The sequence below is a fragment of the Hyperolius riggenbachi genome, chromosome 9, assembly GCF_040937935.1.
Source record: "Hyperolius riggenbachi isolate aHypRig1 chromosome 9, aHypRig1.pri, whole genome shotgun sequence".
Taxonomy (NCBI): Eukaryota; Metazoa; Chordata; class Amphibia; order Anura; family Hyperoliidae; genus Hyperolius; species Hyperolius riggenbachi.
This window is the reverse complement of record NC_090654.1, coordinates 151,734,807-151,754,320: the sequence shown is the minus strand read 5'-3', so window position 1 is coordinate 151,754,320 and position 19,514 is coordinate 151,734,807. Positions and strand designations below refer to the sequence as shown.

General features: G+C 45.9%; 1 protein-coding gene across 4 annotated transcripts in view; it reads left to right on the top strand.

The window, feature by feature from the left end:
* Positions 1-19,514, top strand: part of TAMM41 (TAM41 mitochondrial translocator assembly and maintenance homolog) — a 666,331-nt gene that overhangs the window by 614,586 nt on the left and 32,231 nt on the right. Inside the window, exon 8 of one of the 4 annotated variants that reach the window (XM_068253612.1) lies at positions 4,402-4,500. The exons of the other annotated variants lie outside the window; for them this stretch is intronic. Coding sequence (XP_068109713.1) covers positions 4,402-4,460 — 59 coding nt within the window. The 3' untranslated portion in view covers positions 4,461-4,500. The remainder of the gene's footprint in view (positions 1-4,401; positions 4,501-19,514) is intronic. 4 annotated transcript variants of the gene reach the window in all.

Below are 19,514 nucleotides of genomic sequence, written 5' to 3'. Positions count from 1 at the left end.
GGAATGGAAGCGAGCATCACTCTGCAGATCCCGACGGGGACACTCGGGAGACTCAGATGACACCTTAAAGCCACAACACATTCCGGTCTGGCAGCGCACTTGATGGACCGAATATGTCTGAAACTATATAGACATTGCAGGTGAGATCCCAACTGCCACACTCAAGGGAGCCGGCGGGAGGAGGAGACACAGAGCACACTTCGAACACCTCAAAGCTGCAACACATTCAGGTCTGGCGACGCACTGGATGCCTGAATCAATACAGTATAGACACTGCAAGGAGAGATCCTGACGGCCACACTCGAGGGAGAACTTCTGAAACTTCAGAGCTGCAAATCTTACCGGTCTGATGGCAGTCTGCAAAGGGACTTCTGTGTGGACCAGTGTGGACCGGTACTTATAAATACAACACAATGCTCTGTGCTGGGGGGAGGGTTTTACTATAATAATGGTAATACGTAAAACTATGACTGTTTAGTTGTTTCCTAATTTTATAAAATTGGCACAGTCATCCCCAACACATGCCTCTTTCACTCTGGTGGTGGGGTAGGGGTTGCGGGGGTACACTACATTTCCTCCCCAGGCTCATTTTTGTCTGTTTTTTAAAGTAAAAGTTGGGGGTTCGGCTTATACTCGAGTATATCATAATAATCATGGAATGCAGCAGAGGTGGCGAGGATCAAAGGGATGAAATCATCCAAGAAACGTGAAATGTTGATGCCTAGGTACCTGAATTCACTAACCCATTTATGAGGCATATAGTGTAGTGGGGGTGTCTCAGCACCTTGCAGGGAAAAAAAATATAGGAGACAAATACGGGAGCCCAATAGTGTAGTATATTAGTATGCAATTGAAAAAAGAAATTTCAATAAATTACTACTCACAAAAGGAGGTTGCAAGGGCAACCAACCGTAGGAAGCAGGTGGAGACCATAAACCCGACTCCACTCGGGGTAGTCCCAGCCGGGACCTGGATGTGGTCGCTCTCCTTGAAAAAGTAGGGACAGGTGTCCACTGTGGGGCACCCACAGGTGGTCTGTCACCACCCCTCAAACACAGATTGTTTGGGGGTATAGCTATGCACAATTGAAGGTAAAGAGGCGCCCTGGTTGAAATAAAAGCATCTAAAAACAGCTTAAAATCGAGGAAATAATATGAGGTGGCTTACCTCAATAACGAAATCCTTGTATATGACAAAAGATTTTTATTTAGCACAGGCAACGCGTTTCGCGGGTCCAAGCCCGCTTCATCAGGCCAATAAAAGTGCCTACAATAGTGAAAGAGCTCCTCAGTATAACTATATCGACAGCGTTATAGGTTAATACAATGAATACTTATGCATTATACATTTATATCCCAATAGTATACATACCACTGGGTTAAATGAAAACGATCGAATGATTCGATAGATCCATCAATCAGAAAAACGATTTTTCAAAAAAGTAAATATAACCTAATTTAAGGATCTAGACTGCCGATCTAAAATGGGAGATGGTAAATATGCAAATGCAGTGTTCAGCTGCATTTGAAGGTATTTATATAATGTTCAAAAATCAACAGTCCATGGGCCTGATTCACAAAGCCGCGCAAACCGTCCAGCACGGGTGCGCCAAACAGCCAGCACGCGAAGCGCCGCCCGCGGCCTCCCGCGCGCGCAAAACGCCGCGACCCACGCGACCGCGGCAAAACGCGTTTGCAATAGTCCGCGACCGCGCGAATCTCGGCACCCCACGCGCGCAAAAGCCCGCGAACGGCACCCCACGCGACAACCACCCAGCACACCCGCGCCAAACAGCCCGCACGCCCCCGCGAACCAAGCCCACATGCCCAAAATTTCCATATGCTGGAGGAGGTTTTTATAACAAAAATTAATTAAAAACTAAAGTTATAAAATATATATATATATACAGATATACATACACATACATACATATATATATATACACACATATACACATACATGCAGCCACAAATTAAATTAATAATAAAATAATAATAATAGTACTAATAATGCACAAATTACATATGCAAGAATCCAGCATTCATAGTACAGTATAGGAGATATTTATCTTGCCCGTGAATATATAGCTTATAAGATAGACTAAAGTGCATATATCAATCTAAAAAAAGGGGGAACAATTATCACAAGACTTGGCCAGGTATAAATAGACATGTGTCTGACACTAACTGACACTTTAAGAATACCTGGTCATTGATATCATAAAAACAGCAAAAAACTGTGCATAGTTTAAACAGCAGGGGGAGCGCTTCATATAACTGTAATAATGGGAGTAAGCTTGACTTACCAAATGAACAAGTCGATATGGCAAAGGGAGCCTCTAATGGAGACTCTGAAGAGCTGCAATATATATTAGCTTTGCTAATCTCTGCAGCTGCAGTAATGAGAGCTCAACGAGGGGTGGATCAGATGTTCAGAGGGTGGGATGACATCACATAAGATGATGACTCATTTGCCAAACACAGTCTGTCTAGACATTTCGCTGAGTTTCATAATTCCGACCCCAAACTGTTTGCTTTTACACCAATTGAGCATATCACAGACATCTCTTCCCAAACAGACCGTATGTCCCGTTTACGGGCAAGGGAGATGTTCTGGATTTTTAAACTCAGAACACTCAAACCAGAGGGCCTAAACGAGTGTCTGGAGCATAATTACTAATAAAGAATATTACCTTCACAGCCCACAGAGTTTTATCACTTACCCCCATAATTCCACTGTCTTCCCTTCACATACAATTTTCTTCACTTTATCTTTTTTCCCTTCCTCCTCTCTATTTTCTGCCCTGTTACCCAGACCCCCCCCCCCCTCATTCCTCCCTCCCCCCCCCCCCCCCCCCCAAAAAAAATCAGGCTATATGTAAAACCTTTTATTTCTTTATCTCTGAAAAATAGATCCCCAAAGGGTTAAGCAGGATCACACACTGAATATCTATATGCACATTAGCACAAAATTAAGTCATGAGAAAATGTATTTATTTCTATTTGCCTAATCTAAGAAAACGCTGTATTACCCTACTAATAGAAACATTGTGCACTTTGCTGCCATCTAGTGACAGAACAGCAACAGGGTTCTTTCAGCTGCTGTTATGTCTAACATACATGAGCACTGGCGAGTTTCCCACAATATATATATCAATGCCCTAAACCAAGATGGCGGCGCCACAACTTCCTGCGGAAGTCATCATCTTATGTGATGTCATCCCACCCTCTGAACATCTGATCCACCCCTCGTTGAGCTCTCATTACTGCAGCTGCAGAGATTAGCAAAGCTAATATATATTGCAGCTCTTCAGAGTCTCCATTAGAGGCTCCCTTTGCCATATCGACTTGTTCATTTGGTAAGTCAAGCTTACTCCCATTATTACAGTTATATGAAGCGCTCCCCCTGCTGTTTAAACTATGCACAGTTTTTTGCTGTTTTTATGATATCAATGACCAGGTATTCTTAAAGTGTCAGTTAGTGTCAGACACATGTCTATTTATACCTGGCCAAGTCTTGTGATAATTGTTCCCCCTTTTTTTAGATTGATATATGCACTTTAGTCTATCTTATAAGCTATATATTCACGGGCAAGATAAATATCTCCTATACTGTACTATGAATGCTGGATTCTTGCATATGTAATTTGTGCATTATTAGTACTATTATTATTATTTTATTATTAATTTAATTTGTGGCTGCATGTATGTGTATATGTGTGTATATATATATGTATGTATGTGTATGTATATCTGTATATATATATATATATATATTTTATAACTTTAGTTTTTAATTAATTTTTGTTATAAAAACCTCCTCCAGCATATGGAAATTTTGAGCATGTGGGCTTGGTTCGCGGGGGCGTGCGGGCTGTTTGGCGCGGGTGTGCTGGGTGGTTGGCGCGTGGGGTGCCGTTCGCGGGCTTTTGCGCGCGTGGGGTGCCGCGATTCGCGCGGTCGCGGACTATTGCAAACGCGTTTTGCCGCGGTCGCGTGGGTCGCGGCGTTTTGCGCGCGCGGGAGGCCGTGGGCGGCGCTTCGCGTGCTGGCTGTTTGGCGCACCCGTGCTGGACGGTTTGCGCGGCTTTGTGAATCAGGCCCATGGACTGTTGATTTTTGAACATTATATAAATACCTTCAAATGCAGCTGAACACTGCATTTGCATATTTACCATCTCCCATTTTAGATCGGTAGTCTAGATCCTTAAATTAGGTTATATTTACTTTTTTGAAAAATCGTTTTTCTGATTGATGGATCTATCGAATCATTCGATCGTTTTCATTTAACCCAGTGGTATGTATACTATTGGGATATAAATGTATAATGCATAAGTATTCATTGTATTAACCTATAACGCTGTCGATATAGTTATACTGAGGAGCTCTTTCACTATTGTAGGCACTTTTATTGGCCTGATGAAGTGGGCTTGGACCCGCGAAACGCGTTCCCTGTGCTAAATAAAAATCTTTTGTCATATACAAGGATTTCGTTATTAAGGTAAGCCACCTCATATTATTTCCTCGATTTTAAGCTGTTTTTAGATGCTTTTATTTCAACCAGGGCGCCTCTTTACCTTCAATTGTCCATTTATGAGGCGTTGTAAGTTGGTCAGGTGAGGGAGCAAAGTGATCCACAGGCAGGACATATGACTTAGTCAAGTTTATTCGCAGGCCAGAGAATAAACCAAAAGTTTCAATAGTCGAGAGGGCAGTTTGCAGAGATTCCCCAGGGTCAGCCAGATAAAGGAGCATTTCATCTGCATAGAGGCTTATTTTTTCAGACAGACGCCCTAATTCCCAACCACATATAGAATTAATATTTCGAATTAATGCTGCCAGAGGCTCCAGCGCAAAATCAAATAGGAGTGGGGAAAGGGGGCAGCCCTGCCGAGTGCCACGTTTGAGTCTAAAGGGAGAGGAGAGCCAACCATTAAGCTTTACTCTTGCAGTTGGTTTATTATAGAACAGTTTTACCCAGGAGGAGAACCCATCGCGAAATCCGAATTTAGACAGTACAGCAAGTAAAAAATCCCATTCTGTAATGTCAAATGCTTTTTCAGCATCTAGTGAAATAAGGGCACGAGTACCAATGTTAGAGTGGTTAGCTTGCAGATTAATAAAAACACGTCACAGGTTCGAAGCCGTAGATCTACTGGGAATAAATCCAGTCTGATCTATATATATTAGGGCAGGTATAATCCAGTTTAATCTATTAGAAAGAATTTTGACTAAGATTTCCACTTAAGGACCGCCCCCAGCCGATGCAATACGCCCATCGGCGGCGGGTCCTCATGTGGCTGCTGGCCGGGGATCGCGCGCTGTTATGCACGCGCATCCTCCGGCAATAGGCTCCGCCCACCCGCGTCGTCAACCCTCCGGCCAATCGGAAGCGCCGGCGGGTTGTTAACCCGACGATCGCAGCATAGGAAGTGTATAATACGCTTTGTAATGTATACAAAGCGTATTATACAGGCTGCCTCCTGCCCTGGTGGTCCCAGTGTCCGAGGGACCACCAGGGCAGGCTGCAGCCACCCTAATGTGCACACAAGCACACTGATCTGCCCCCCCGCCCCCTGATCGCCCACAGCACCCCTCAGACCCCCCCTGCCCACCTCCAAGACCACTGTTTGCACCCAATCACCCCCCTAATCACCCATCAATCACTCCCTGTCGCTATCTGTCAACGCTATTTTTTGTATGCCCTAAACTGCCCCCTGGGGACTCCTGATCACCCCCCCCCACCCCTCAGATTCTCCCCAGACCCCCCCCCCCCCCCCCAGACCCCCCTCCCTGTGTACTGTATGCATCTATCCCCCCTGTATTAACCCACTGATCACCTGTCAATCACCCATCAATCACCCCCTGTCACTGCCACTCATCAATCAGCCCCTGACCTGCCCCTTGCGGGCAATCTGATCACCCACCCACACCATCAGATCGCCCGCATACCCGACGTCAGATCACCTCCCAAGTGCATTGTTTACATCTGTTCTCTCCTCTAAACAGCCACTAATTACCCATCAATCACACCCTATCAACACCTGTCACTGTTACCCATCAGATTAGACCCTAATCTGCCCCTTGCAGGCACCCAATCACCCGCCCACATGCTCAGATTGCCCTCAGACCCCCGCTTATCAATTCGCCAGTGCATTATTTACATCTGTTCTTCCCTGTAATAACCCACTAATCACCTGTCAATCACCCCGTCACTGCCACCCATCATTAACCCCCTGTCACTGCCACCCATCAATCAGCCCCTAACCTGCCCCTTGCGGGCAATCTGATCACCCACCCACACCATCAGATCGCCCGCAGACCCGACGTCAGATCACCTCCCAAGTGCACGGTTTACATCTGTTCTCTCCGCTAAACACCCACTAATTACCCATCAATCACCCATCAACCACACCCTATCACCACCTGTCACTGTTACCCATCAGATTAGACCCAAATCTGCCCCTTGCGGGCACCCAATCACCCGCCCACACGCTCAGATTGCCCTCAGACCCTCCCTTATCAATTCGCCAGTGCATTATTTACATCTGTTCTTCCCTGTAATAACCCACTGATCACCTGTCAATCACCCATCAATCACCCACTGCCACCCATCAATCACCCACTGCCACCCATCAATCACCCCCTGTCACTGCCACCCATCAATCAGCCCCTAACCTGCCCCTTGCGGGCAATCTGATCACCCACCCACACCATCAGATCGCCCGCAGACCCTGAAAGGAATGGTCACTTTTCAGACCCACTTGACCTTCAGGGATGACCTATAAATAATACTCTGTGATTTCTTAGCTATTACTAGCATTGAATCTGATCAACCACACAATGAACGACACACAGACAGGTTGTAGTTGAAAAGCAGATTGAGTGTATTGTCTTTGAGCATTATATTTATACACAAATTTGTATAGACTGCGCAAACTCAATAGATATAAAAATTCTGGCAAATTTACATGATAGGAATTTCCCGGCATAAACATAATGACACATCTCTGCAGGTGTCATTGACAGTTAGGGTGGTACATACAAAGTTACTTTCGGTTTCATTCGGCCGATGCGGTTAATATTTTCCGGTATACGTAGAGAGATAGGCAAAGATAGAACAGGAAAGCAGAAGTAAAGATGCAGTGATGCATAACAGGTACAGGCTTCAATCTATAGCTAGACTAGAAGCTTAAATGCATTATACATGGATCCTAAGATGGCTGCAGAAGGGACAAAATGGCTGACAGTGTATATACTTATGCTTAGAATTCCTTACAATTCCCTCCTTTTTAGCCATTTTCCAAAGGAAAAATGGCTACACAGATTATGCTAATGTTGTCCCCTCAGGATTAGCATCCTGGGGGATGCCAATTCTTGCTTTTCTTGATACAATCTAATTGTATCTTCATGAAAAAGATAATCATACTAATGCCAATTATTTAGCTTTATACAGAACTAACATATCAGTGGGTAAAATTCTGGTCACAGTCTCCCAATGAGATAATGGACATAACATGAAAAGTTGTTTGCGACATTTTACTCTAGCACAGCACATGATTAGCAAACTAATCTTGAACAACCACTTAAACAATGGTCAACCAAATCAGACTAATCAGGAAAGAACCAAATCAGAAATTACTCAGGAAAAAACCCAACAATTATTTTTCCTGATGCCGATCAGAACTAAGAACAATTCTCTTTCCTGATGTAATCTAACAAAATCTTATGCGTACTGCATGTGAGGGTACACTCATGTGTATAACTTAGCCTGCGGCAGGAATATTTCTCTTAGATCAATACAAGAAAGAAGCTTTCTTATCTTAGTACTTACTCCAAGAGAAACTTCCATCTGCTCTTTTCTGGAAAAGGCCTCAGGTAGGCCAAGGTCAAAAACCCTTATGATGGCAACTAACTCATGCATAAGGTGGCTATATTTGGGAGAGGGTGGTCTTGACTCTACAATTTAGTTCACAAACTGTTTGTGAGGCATGGCAGACCTCCCACCTTCCATCAGTCATTGTACTCCAAGCTATCTCTGTATTCTTTTACTCTAAGTCCTACACTCCTGATAACACTAACCCAACTACACTCATACTCAGGCCTTAATGCCCAGAGTACAGAGGCTGAGATCAGAAATACAGGAGTACTGCCAGAACTCACCAAACAAATCAAAAGTAGCTACAGGCCTCAGTACAGGACATATTTGTGAAAGGGAATACACAGATCACAGCAGGAGATACCAATCTGGTTGCTCAAGGCAACTGTGGTGCTGTGAAATTGTAATCCATCACACCAATCATACTGACCAAAGCCTGTTATGCTTGCTCAGCCAAACATATAAAACAAACTCTGGCTTAGTAGAGGAAGGGAATGTTCGCTAATCTACTTGTTACCACAATAATGGTACATATCTATACAGACATACTACAAATCAAAGCAGAAAAAGATGTAACCAATAGCAACCGCTGCCAAAGATACTCTTTCAAGGTCAGGATTAACAGGACAACTGTAATGATGGCTACCTTCAGATTTAACCATACTAGAAAGACTCTGCTAATCACACATATGGACACTCAGCAACTATACTTACAATCAGGATAAGACAAAACACAATAGCTACATGGACCCTTTGCAAAACAATTATGGCCAAATTGAATCTACTAAAGACCAAGGTATCAAAAAGTAGGAGACTTGTTCCCTGAAAATCGCCCACTGAGATCAGGCCAGCTGAATTATATGTGTAGTAACACATATGCGTATATATATATATATATATATATATATATATATATATATATATATATATATATATATATATATATATATACATATATATATTATACCGTCTGATAAATATACAATTTTATAGTTATCTGGGTTGAAGAAAGATGTGAGTGTACATAGAGTTTAACCAAAAACAAAGCACCACACCAGCCCATTTCACTGCTGGTCCAGAGGAAGGCAAAAACCCTTATAGGGCATAGTGTAATTAGCCCCAGAAAGGGAAAAATTCCTTCCCGACTCCAAAATAGCAATCAGAAAAAATCCCTGGATCATCAGCACTTGCCCTTATTTCGTAATTGAGAAAAGAATATCAGCTCATTACATATCAACCCATTATCTAACTTACAAAAACCCTAATCCTAATCTTTACTTAAAGGGATACTGTAGGGGGGTCGGGGGAAAATGAGCTGAACTTACCCGGGGCTTCTAATGGTCCCCCGCAGACATCCTGTGCCCGCGCAGCCACTCCCCAATGCTCTGGCCCCGCCTCCGGTTCACTTCTGGAATTTCTGACTTTAAAGTCAGAAAACCACTGCGCCTGCGTTGCCGTGTCCTCGCTCCCGCTGATGTCACCAGGAGTGTACTGCGCAGACACAGACCATACTGGGCCTGCGCTGTGCGCTCTTGATGACATCAGCAGGATCGAGGACACGGCAACGCAGGCGCAGTGGTTTTCTGACTTTAAAGTCAGAAATTCCAGAAGTGAACCGGAGGCGGGGCCGGAGCATCGGTGAGCGGCTGCGCGGGCACAGGATGTCTGCGGGGGACAATTAGGAGCCCCGGGTAAGTTTAGCTCATTTTCCCCCGACCCCCCTACAGTATCCCTTTAAAGAGAATCTGTATTGTTAAAATCGCACAAAAGTAAACATACCAGTGTGTTAGGGGACATCTCCTATTACCCTCTGTCGCAATTTCGCCGCTCCCCGCCGCATTAAAAGTAGTCAAAAACAGTTTTAAAAAGTGTGTTTATAAACAAACAAAATGGCCACCAAAACAGGAAGTAGATTGATGTCCACACATAGAAAATACATCCATACACAAGCAGGCTGTATACAGCTTTCCTTTTGAATCTCAAAAGATCATTTGTGTGTTTACCTTCTGTCCCCTTCTTCTCTCGTGCACTGAACATTACAGGCTTCCTGCAGACAGCTCTGCCTGTGCCTGTGTTTGTAATTCCTTAGTATGTGTCAGCCAGCTACTTTCACAGCCTAACAGAGGAGGATTTTTATCCAGCTCTCTTCTATCACTGATAAGATAGCAGAGAAGCTGCTGGCTTATGTAAATAAAACACACACTGGAGTGTGCATAGAGGAACAGACCAGCACGGAAGAGTTGGCAGCCTTCCAGACACAGGCCGACAAGTCTGACAGGGGAAATATACATTGATTTATTACAGACACCGTGATAGTACAAAGTGCTGCAGTGAGCCAGAACAGATTAAAATAGGTTTAGGAACTTGTAGGATGGTAGAAAAAACGTTATAATTTTTGTTACAGAGTCACTTTAAAGAATGATATAGCAAAAATAAAGGCTTTTACTATTCAGAAAGCATTAACCCATAATGTGACTTACAACTAACTCCCATTCTATAATATCCTTAATATAGTGACCCACCCCTCATAGCAGCTGATTCAATCATTGATCTAAGATCGGCATTAAAAATATCCAATCCTTGATCAGACAAGTGAACCCTATCCGGGCGGAATAAGTTAGGCCGCGAACCCTCAAGTTTATTATGCCAATAAGAAAAAACCCCTATAGCTGGCAGGGATCTAGATAATGCCCTATTAATGAATGTCTTAATGGCCCTCAATCTATCTTGGGGAAAAATCCACACTCGTCTGGGAATGATTTCAGAAAAGATCAGCACACATTGGGGAATGATCTCATGAATTCTCATGAAATCATATTTCATGCGGTGTAACAAATCAATAGTGTTAGCTTTACCCACGTCGTTCCCACCCAAGTGACAAATAAGAATGTCTGGCATAGGAAATTTCCGCATTAAAGAAGTAACCCTACCAAAAAACATATTCCAAATCATCCCTCTAATACTGAACCAATAGATTATAAAGTCATTTTTAGATAACCCAAGGTTTTCCCCATAGCTACTATTACTAGCTTTTCTACGAGCCCAATACACATAAGAATGTCCCACAATCCATACAATCTTCCTGGGTCTAAGATCCAGATCTTGTTCCATTCTTCAACAGACGACACACGCAACTATGAAACTGATGAAAAGTCTCTTTTCCCACTTGGAATTCAGGACTTAGTCGAACTATTTCACCCAATACAGTGGATCCAGTAGGAAATCCTTCTGTAAAGATAGACTCAGGATAGCCTCTGGTCAGACTCCCTCTGGATGGATTACCTCCGGATGGCCTCTGGTCAGGTAGTCAGCTCTTATCCTCCTCAGGATAGATGTCTGGCAAGTTGTTTCTGAAAGAAAAAGAAAAATGTGCGAGCATCATGTTTTCCCAAAAATCCAATAAATTATTTATTTTTCCTAGTACTTGTAATACTAATATGATTCATACTCTCCACCATGAACTTCAAAACATACTTAGCGGATCTTTCTGTGATCCCAACGAATCTCTCGCAATACCCCGTACGTATGACGTCGCTGTACCCGTGCGAGTATGTGACTCCATACATGGCAGAGAGGATGAACTCCCAATGAATTTTTACACCACAATGAATTCCCATTTTTCATTCTTCCATTACAAGTCACATATCCATTTTCATTCCATCATACCTGCCACAATCATACCACAAACCCTAAATAGTGATGTATTTAAAGAACTTAGGTGGCCCTAGGCAGGGCTCTTTCTTTTTACATCATACCTGCCACAATCATACTACAAACCCTAAATAGTGATGTATTTAAAGAACTTAGGTGGCCCTAGGCAGGGCTCTTTCTTTTTACAGAACTTAGGTGGCCTGGGCAGGGCTCTTTCCCCCCTTTGACCATACATTACATTTATTTTAATGTCTGGTCAGAGTTAGAAAAAAGGCTATATGGCATAATATGAGCAGGGTCACAGTTAGAGTTGGGCCGAACGGTTCGCCTGCGAACGGTTCCATGCGAACTTCCGTGGTTCGCGTTCGCGTCCCGCAGGCGAACCTTTGCGGAAGTTCGGATCGCCCCATAATGCACATGGAGGGTCAACTTTGGCCCTCTACATCACAGTCAGCAGGCCCAGTGTAGCCAATTAGGCTACACTAGCCCCTGGAGCCCCACCCCCCTTATATAAGGCAGGCAGCGGCGGCCATTACGGTCACTCGTGTGCCTGCATTAGTGAGAGTAGGGCGAGCTGCTGCAGACTGTCTCTCATAGGGAAAGATTAGTTAGGCTTAGCTTGTTCCTGGCTGCATACCTGTTCTGTGAACCAACCACTGCATACCTGTACTTTGAACCCACCACTGCATACCTGTTCAGTGAACCCACCACTGCATACCTGTTCTGTGAACCCACCACTGCATACCTGTACTGTGAACCCACCACTGCATACCTGTTCAGTGAACCCACCACTGCATACCTGTTCAGTGAACCCACCACTGCATACCTGTTGTGTTCAGTGAACCTGCCACTGCACACCTGTTCTGTTCAGTGGACCCGCCACTGTATACCTGTTCAGTGAACCCGCCACTGCATACCTGTTGTGTTCAGTGAACCTGCCACTGCATACCTGTTCTGTGAACCCGCCACTGCATACCTGTTCTGTTCAGTGGACCCGCCACTGCATACCTGTTCTGTTCAGTGAACCTGCCACTGCATACCTGTTCTGTGAACCCGCCACTGTATACCTGTACTGTTCAGTGAACCCGCCACTGCATACCTGTTCTGTTCAGTTGACCCGCTACTGTATACCTGTTCTGTTCAGTGAACCCGCCACTGCATACCTGTTGTGTTCAGTGAACCCGCCACTGCATACCTGTTGTGTTCAGTGAACCCGCCACTGCATACCTGTTCTGTTCAGTGGACCCGCCACTGTATACCTGTTCTATTCAGTGAACACGCCACTGTATACCTGTTCAGTGAACCCGCCACTGCATACCTGTTCTGTTCAGTGAACCTGCCACTGCATACCTGTTCTGTGAACCCGCCACTGTATACCTGTACTGTTCAGTGAACCCGCCACTGCATACCTGTTCTGTTCAGTGGAGCCGCTACTGTATACCGGTTCTGTTCAGTGAACCCGCCACTGCATACCTGTTGTGTTCAGTGAACCCGCCACTGTATACCTGTACTGTTCAGTGAACCCGCCACTGCATACCTGTACTGTTCAGTGAACCCGCCACTGCATACCTGTTGTGTTCTGTGAACCCGCCACTGCATACCTGTTGTGTTCTGTGAACCCGCCACTGCATACCTGTTCTGTTCAGTGGACCCGCCACTGTATACCTGTTCTGTTCAGTGAACAAGCCACTGTATACCTGTTCAGTGAACCCGCCACTGCATACCTGTTCTGTTCAGTGAACCTGCCACTGCATACCTGTACTGTTCAGTGAACCCGCCACTGCATACCTGTTCTGTTCAGTGGACCCGCTACTGTATACCTGTTGTGTTCAGTGAACCCGCCACTGTATACCTGTACTGTTCAGTGAACCCGCCACTGCATACCTGTTCTGTTCAGTGGAGCCGCTACTGTATACCGGTTCTGTTCAGTGAACCCGCCACTGCATACCTGTTGTGTTCAGTGAACCCGCCACTGTATACCTGTACTGTTCAGTGAACCCGCCACTGCATACCTGTACTGTTCAGTGAACCTGCCACTGCATACCTGTTGTGTTCAGTGAACCCGCCACTGCATACCTGTTCTGTTCAGTGAACCTGCCACTGCATACCTGTTCTGTGAACCCGCCACTGTATACCTGTTCTGTTCAGTGAACCCACCGCATCAGTGCGCATACCTGTGCAGTTAAGTGAACCCACCTACCTACGTGAGTGCACGCAGTGTGATATACCACTCCGTGCATACCCGATATGGACAAAACAGGTAGAGGAAGAGGTAGTGGCAGAGCCAGAGGAAGGCCACCCGGCAGGTCTGCGCGAGGTCGTGTAAATGTAATTTCGTGTGGACCTGGCCCACAGTACAGTGCTCGGAAGAAGGCACGTCCCATCACCTCCCAAGATTGTCAGGACGTGGTTGAGTATTTAGCGACACAGAACACCTCATCTTGCTCAGCCACCAGCGCTACTACTAGCACCACTTCCGCTGCATTTGACACTTCGCAAGAATTATTTAGTGTTGAAATCACTGATGCACAGCCATTGTTGTTACAGCCAGATGAATTTTCACCAGCTCATATGTCTGAGTTACGCGGCAACACTATGGATGTAACATGTAAGGAGGATGAAGGACCTACTGATGGTGCATGTTTGGATTTGTCTGAGGCAAGCGAAGCTGGGCAGGATGATTACGATGATGACGATGATAGGGATCCTCTGTATGTTCCCAATAGAGGAGATGAAGAGGGGGACAGTTCAGAGGGGGAGTCAGAGAGTAGTAGGAGGAGAGAAGTTGCTGAAATAAGCTGGGGCAGCTCTTCGTCAGAAACAGCTGGTGGCAGTGTCCGGCACCATGTATCGCCACCTATGTACAGCCAGCCAACTTGCCCTTCAGCATCAGCTGCTGAGGTCCCCATAGTGCCCACATCCCAGGGTGGCTCAGCGGTGTGGAAATTTTTTAATGTGTGTGTCTCAGATCGGAGCAAAGCCATCTGTTCGCTCTGCCAACAAAAATTGAGCCGTGGAAAGGCCAACACTCACGTAGGGACAAGTGCCTTACAAAGGCACCTGGAGAAAAGGCACAAACAGCAATGGGATGGCCACCTGAGCAAAAGCAGCAGCAGCACACAAAAGAAAAGTCACCCTCCTTCTCCTCTTCCTCCTTCAGGTGCATCATCTGCTTCTGCCGCTTTCTCCCTTCCACCTTCACAGGCACCCTCCTCCACCCCGCCTCTGCCCTTGAGCGGTTCCTGCTCCTCTGCCCACAGCAGCAGTCAGGTGCCCGTGAAGGAAATGTTTGAGCGGAAGAAGCCAATTTCGGCCAGTCACCCCCTTGCCCGGCGTCTGACAGCTGGCGTGGCAGAACTGTTAGCACGCCAGCTGTTACCATACCGGCTGGTGGACTCTGAGGCCTTTCGTAAATTTGTGGCCATCGGAACACCGCAGTGGAAGATGCCAGGCCGCACTTATTTTTCGAGAAAGGCCATACCCCAACTGCACCGTGAAGTTGAGAGGCAAATGGTGTCACCTCTTGCGAAGAGCGTTGGGTCAAGGGTACACCTGACCACGGATGCCTGGTCTGCCAAGCACGGGCAGTGCCGCTACATTATGTACACAGCCCATTGGGTCAACCTGGTGGTGAACGATGGCCAGCAGGGCGCAGCGGACCAAATTGTGACACCTCCACGGCTTGCAGGCAGGCCTCCTGCCACCTCCTCTCCTCCTGCTACATGCTCTTCGCTGTCCTCCTCCTCCTTGGCTGAGTGGCAGTTCTCCTCTCCAGCTACACAGCCCCAGCTCCGCAGGGCCTATGCTGCATGCCAGGTACGACGGTGTCACGCCATCTTAGACATGTCTTGTCTCAAAGCGGAGAGTCACACTGGAGCAGCTCTCCTGGCTGCTCTTAAGAAACAGGTAGATGAGTGGCTGACCCCGCACCACCTGGAGATAGGCAACGTGGTGTGCGACAACGGCAGCAATCTGCTTGCCGCTTTGCATATGGGGAAGCTGACACACATACCCTGCATGGCACATGTCATGAATCTAGTTGTTCAAAGATTTGTGGCAAAGTACCCTGGCTTAGCGGATGTCCTGAAGCAGGCCAGGAAGGTCTGTGGGCATTTGAGGCGGTCTTACACAGCCATGGCACGCTTTGCGGAAATTCAGCGGAAAAACAACATGCCGGTGAGATGCCTCATTTGCGATAGCCCGACTCGGTGGAATTCGACCCTGCTCATGTTCTCCCGCCTGCTAGAACAGAAGAAAGCCGTCACCCACTACCTCTACAACTACAGTAGAATGAAACAGTCTGGGAAGATGGGGATGTTCTGGCCCGACAACTGGACACTGATGAAAAATGCATGCAGGCTCATGCGGCCATTTGAGGAGGTGACCAACCTGGTGAGCCGCAGTGAGGGCACCATCAACGACTTAATTCCCTACGCTTACTTCTTGGAGCGTGCTGTACGTAGAGTGGCGGATGAAGCTGCGAATGAGCGTGACCAGGAACCGTTACGGCAGGAACAGGCATGGGACCAATTTTCATCAGACCCAGCTGTTTCCTCAACACCTGCGGCAGCACAGAGGGGGGAGGAGGAGGAAGAAGAGAAGTCGTGTGCAGAAGATGAGTCAGACTCAGAGGATGATGAGAAAGGTGTTTCTTTGGGGGAGGAGGAGGGGACGGCGGCAGGAGAACACCCGCAGCAGGCGTCGCCGGGGGCTTGTGCTGCTCAACCTTGCCGTGGTATTGTTCGCGGCTGGGGGGAGGAGGTTGACTTACGTGACGTCACTAAGGAAGAGCAAGAGGAGATGGAGGTTACTGGATCCGACTTTGTGCAGATGTCGTCTTTTATGCTGTCCTGCCTGTTGAGGGACCCCCGTATAAAAAACCTCAAGGGGAATGAGCTGTACTGGGTGGCAACACTACTAGACCCTCGGTACAGGCACAAAGTGGCGGACCTGTTACCAACTCACCTGAAGGTGGAAAGGATGCAGCACATGCAGAATCAGCTGTCAACTATGCTTTACAATGCCTTTAAGGGTGATGTGACAGCACAACGCCAGCAAGGTACCACTGCCACTAATCCTCCTCCCGTGTCCACGCAGTCAAAGACAGTTCGCTCCAGCGATCTCATGGTGATGTCGGACATGCGGACGTTCTTTAGTCCAACGCCTCGCCGTAGCCCTTCCGGATCCACCCTCCACCAACGCCTGGAACGGCAGGTAGCCGACTACCTGGCCTTAAGTGTGGATGTAGACACTGCTGTGAACAGCGATGAGGAACCCTTGAACTACTGGGTGCGCAGGCTTGACCTGTGGCCAGAGCTGTCCCAATTTGCCATCCAACTTCTCTCCTGCCCTGCCGCAAGCGTCCTGTCAGAAAGGACCTTCAGCGCAGCTGGAGGCATTGTCACTGAGAAGAGAAGTCGCCTAAGTCACAAAAGTGTTAAGTACCTCACCTTTATCAAAATGAATGAGGCATGGATCCCGGAGGGCTGCTGCTCGCCCCAAGACTAAGTCAGTCCCCGCACACACAGCATCTCTGCCTGCACGCCGTGTGACTGGCTGCCTGGCCTGCCCCAAGAAGACTAAGTCGCTCCCAGTCCCTCCACACAGCATGTCTGCCTGCAGGCCGCTTGACTACCTTCTCCGCCACCACCAACAGGGTCCGGGACTCCAGACGGATTGCTGAATTTTTTAGGCCGCTGTAATAATTTTTCTGGTGCGTGTACATGACTGCCTAATTTTTCTGGCTGCACTGCGGGCAGCTGCAACAACAAAAGAAAAGGCATGTACATGCGCCCATTCCCCTTCGTGATCATTACCTTGCCGTGGTGAAGGGGCTTGCGTATCACAATGAAGCAATGACCGGCGCCTAGATGAGTGTCTCGGGGGGCACACAAAAGATAATAAGGTCGTTGCTTCATTGTGGTCAGACCAAATTTGATCAGCTGGACAGTCACTGTTCTGTCATTCAGCTACATCAGCAAGGCGACCATATGGGCTGTAAAGCCACCAAAACCTGCACTCTCGCCATGGTGCGCACCAGTCCAGCACGGCCGTCACTACACAAACAGCTGTTTGCGGTGCGTTACACGGTGAGTTTGGTGTGTCAGTGTGAAGCAGTACCTTAATTACACTACCTGATTGATGTATACACATGCAAGATGTTTTAAAGCACTTTAGGCCTGTCATTTAGCATTCAATGTGATTTCTGCCCTTAAAACGCTGCTTTGCGTCAAATCCAGATTTTTCCCGGGGACTTTTGGCGTGTATCCCACTCCGCCATGCCCCCCTCCAGGTGTTAGACCTCTTGAAACATCTTTTCCATCACTTTTGTGGCCAGCATAATTTTTTTTTTTTCAAAGTTCGCATCCCCATTGAAGTCTATTGCGGTTCGCGAACTTTAACGCGAACCGAACCTTCCGCGGAAGTTCGCGAACCTAAAATCGGAGGTTCGGCCCAACTCTAGTCACAGTACAGCGGAACAGTGGCCAGCACTGTCTCCCTGTAATAGGGTTGGGTCCCCTTTCAGATTTTTAGCCACAGACATACAAAGAACATCTATAGTGTCCTTATCCCTATAGTGCGCTTAAGGTACTACAACTATGGTTGTCCCCGAGACACACAGAAACAGCACTAGAGAGACTAGGCTAAGGTCTCCTTACTAAACAGAGATAAAGTTTCTAATCAGTACACTATAAAATTAAACAGTGTATTTTTTTCTCTCTGGAGTCTTCAGAACAGTGAAAAATCCATAAAATAATTGTCATACCAACATCAAATGATTCTGCATTTTGTCAAAAGAAGTTTAAGCAAACTAAAAAAAACTATTTTTCTAAAGATGAAAAAATGTTCTTATTTTCCTATGCTGAGTGTAAGGACTTTTGGGCTTAAAAAAAACATATATTCTTACTAAATACAGGAGATGACCACAAGAATGACCTGGACCCATATATTAAGCCTTAAATGGCATTTCTGCTAAAGTATATGCAGATTTCAGCATATACCCTCAGATACAGAAAATTCAGTGTTTTTATGCAAATCTTGCTGACAGATCCCAAATTGCGTCATAGTTTTACAAATCTACGATCAGATACAATATCTCCGTAACAGTGATACTTAGAATCATTTAAATCATAATGTCGGCATTTGCGTTTTGTTTTGACAATGTGGCTTGGAGGAGCATTTTTTTTTCTTCTTCTCTCTGTGTGGCGCAGAGAGAGAGAGATTTATTTATAATGAGGGCTTATTTCCTGTACTGGCGGAGCAGACCAGCAAAATTTGGAGGATTTTATCAGAGGCTTTACAGAGGCAGCATTTCAACAAAAAGTGGGTGTGTTTTTATATAAGATATCTATCTGTTAGGAGTTTTAATTAAAACATTCCCTATCAACATATGAGCAAAATTTTTCCCTCAATATGTCTAGGAATGATCTGCATTGAACCACTGAATATAATATATGAATCCTATATGACTCCGAAATATAATGTTATTTCAGTAGTCCATAGAAATTCTGTTCAAATGAACACCACTGACTACTACTTTTTTTTTAAAAAAATGTGATAAAACTTCTAACTCTAATTACACATATTATGGGTCCAAGTGACAATTGCCATCATATCCATAAGGTTATTTAGGTTGTACTAAAACTCAATTCATTTTACACAAAAAAACTAAGGTAACACGGTGGCGTAGCAGCCAGTGCTCTCGCCTTACAATGTTACTCAAATCTTTGCCTGGTCAACATCTGCAAGGAGTCCGCATGTTCTCCCCGTGTCTGCATGGGTTTCCCCCAGGCACTCCAGTTTCCTCACCCCCAAAAAAACACAGACAAGTCAACCGGCTCCCTTCCAAATTGGCCCCAAACTATGATATATGATTTCACTATACTACCTATGAAAAAATATCAGAACCTCTTTTGGACATGATATAAAAACTCCAAAAATCTATTCTGCAGTATGGGAAACTTCATTCACATACATATGGACCT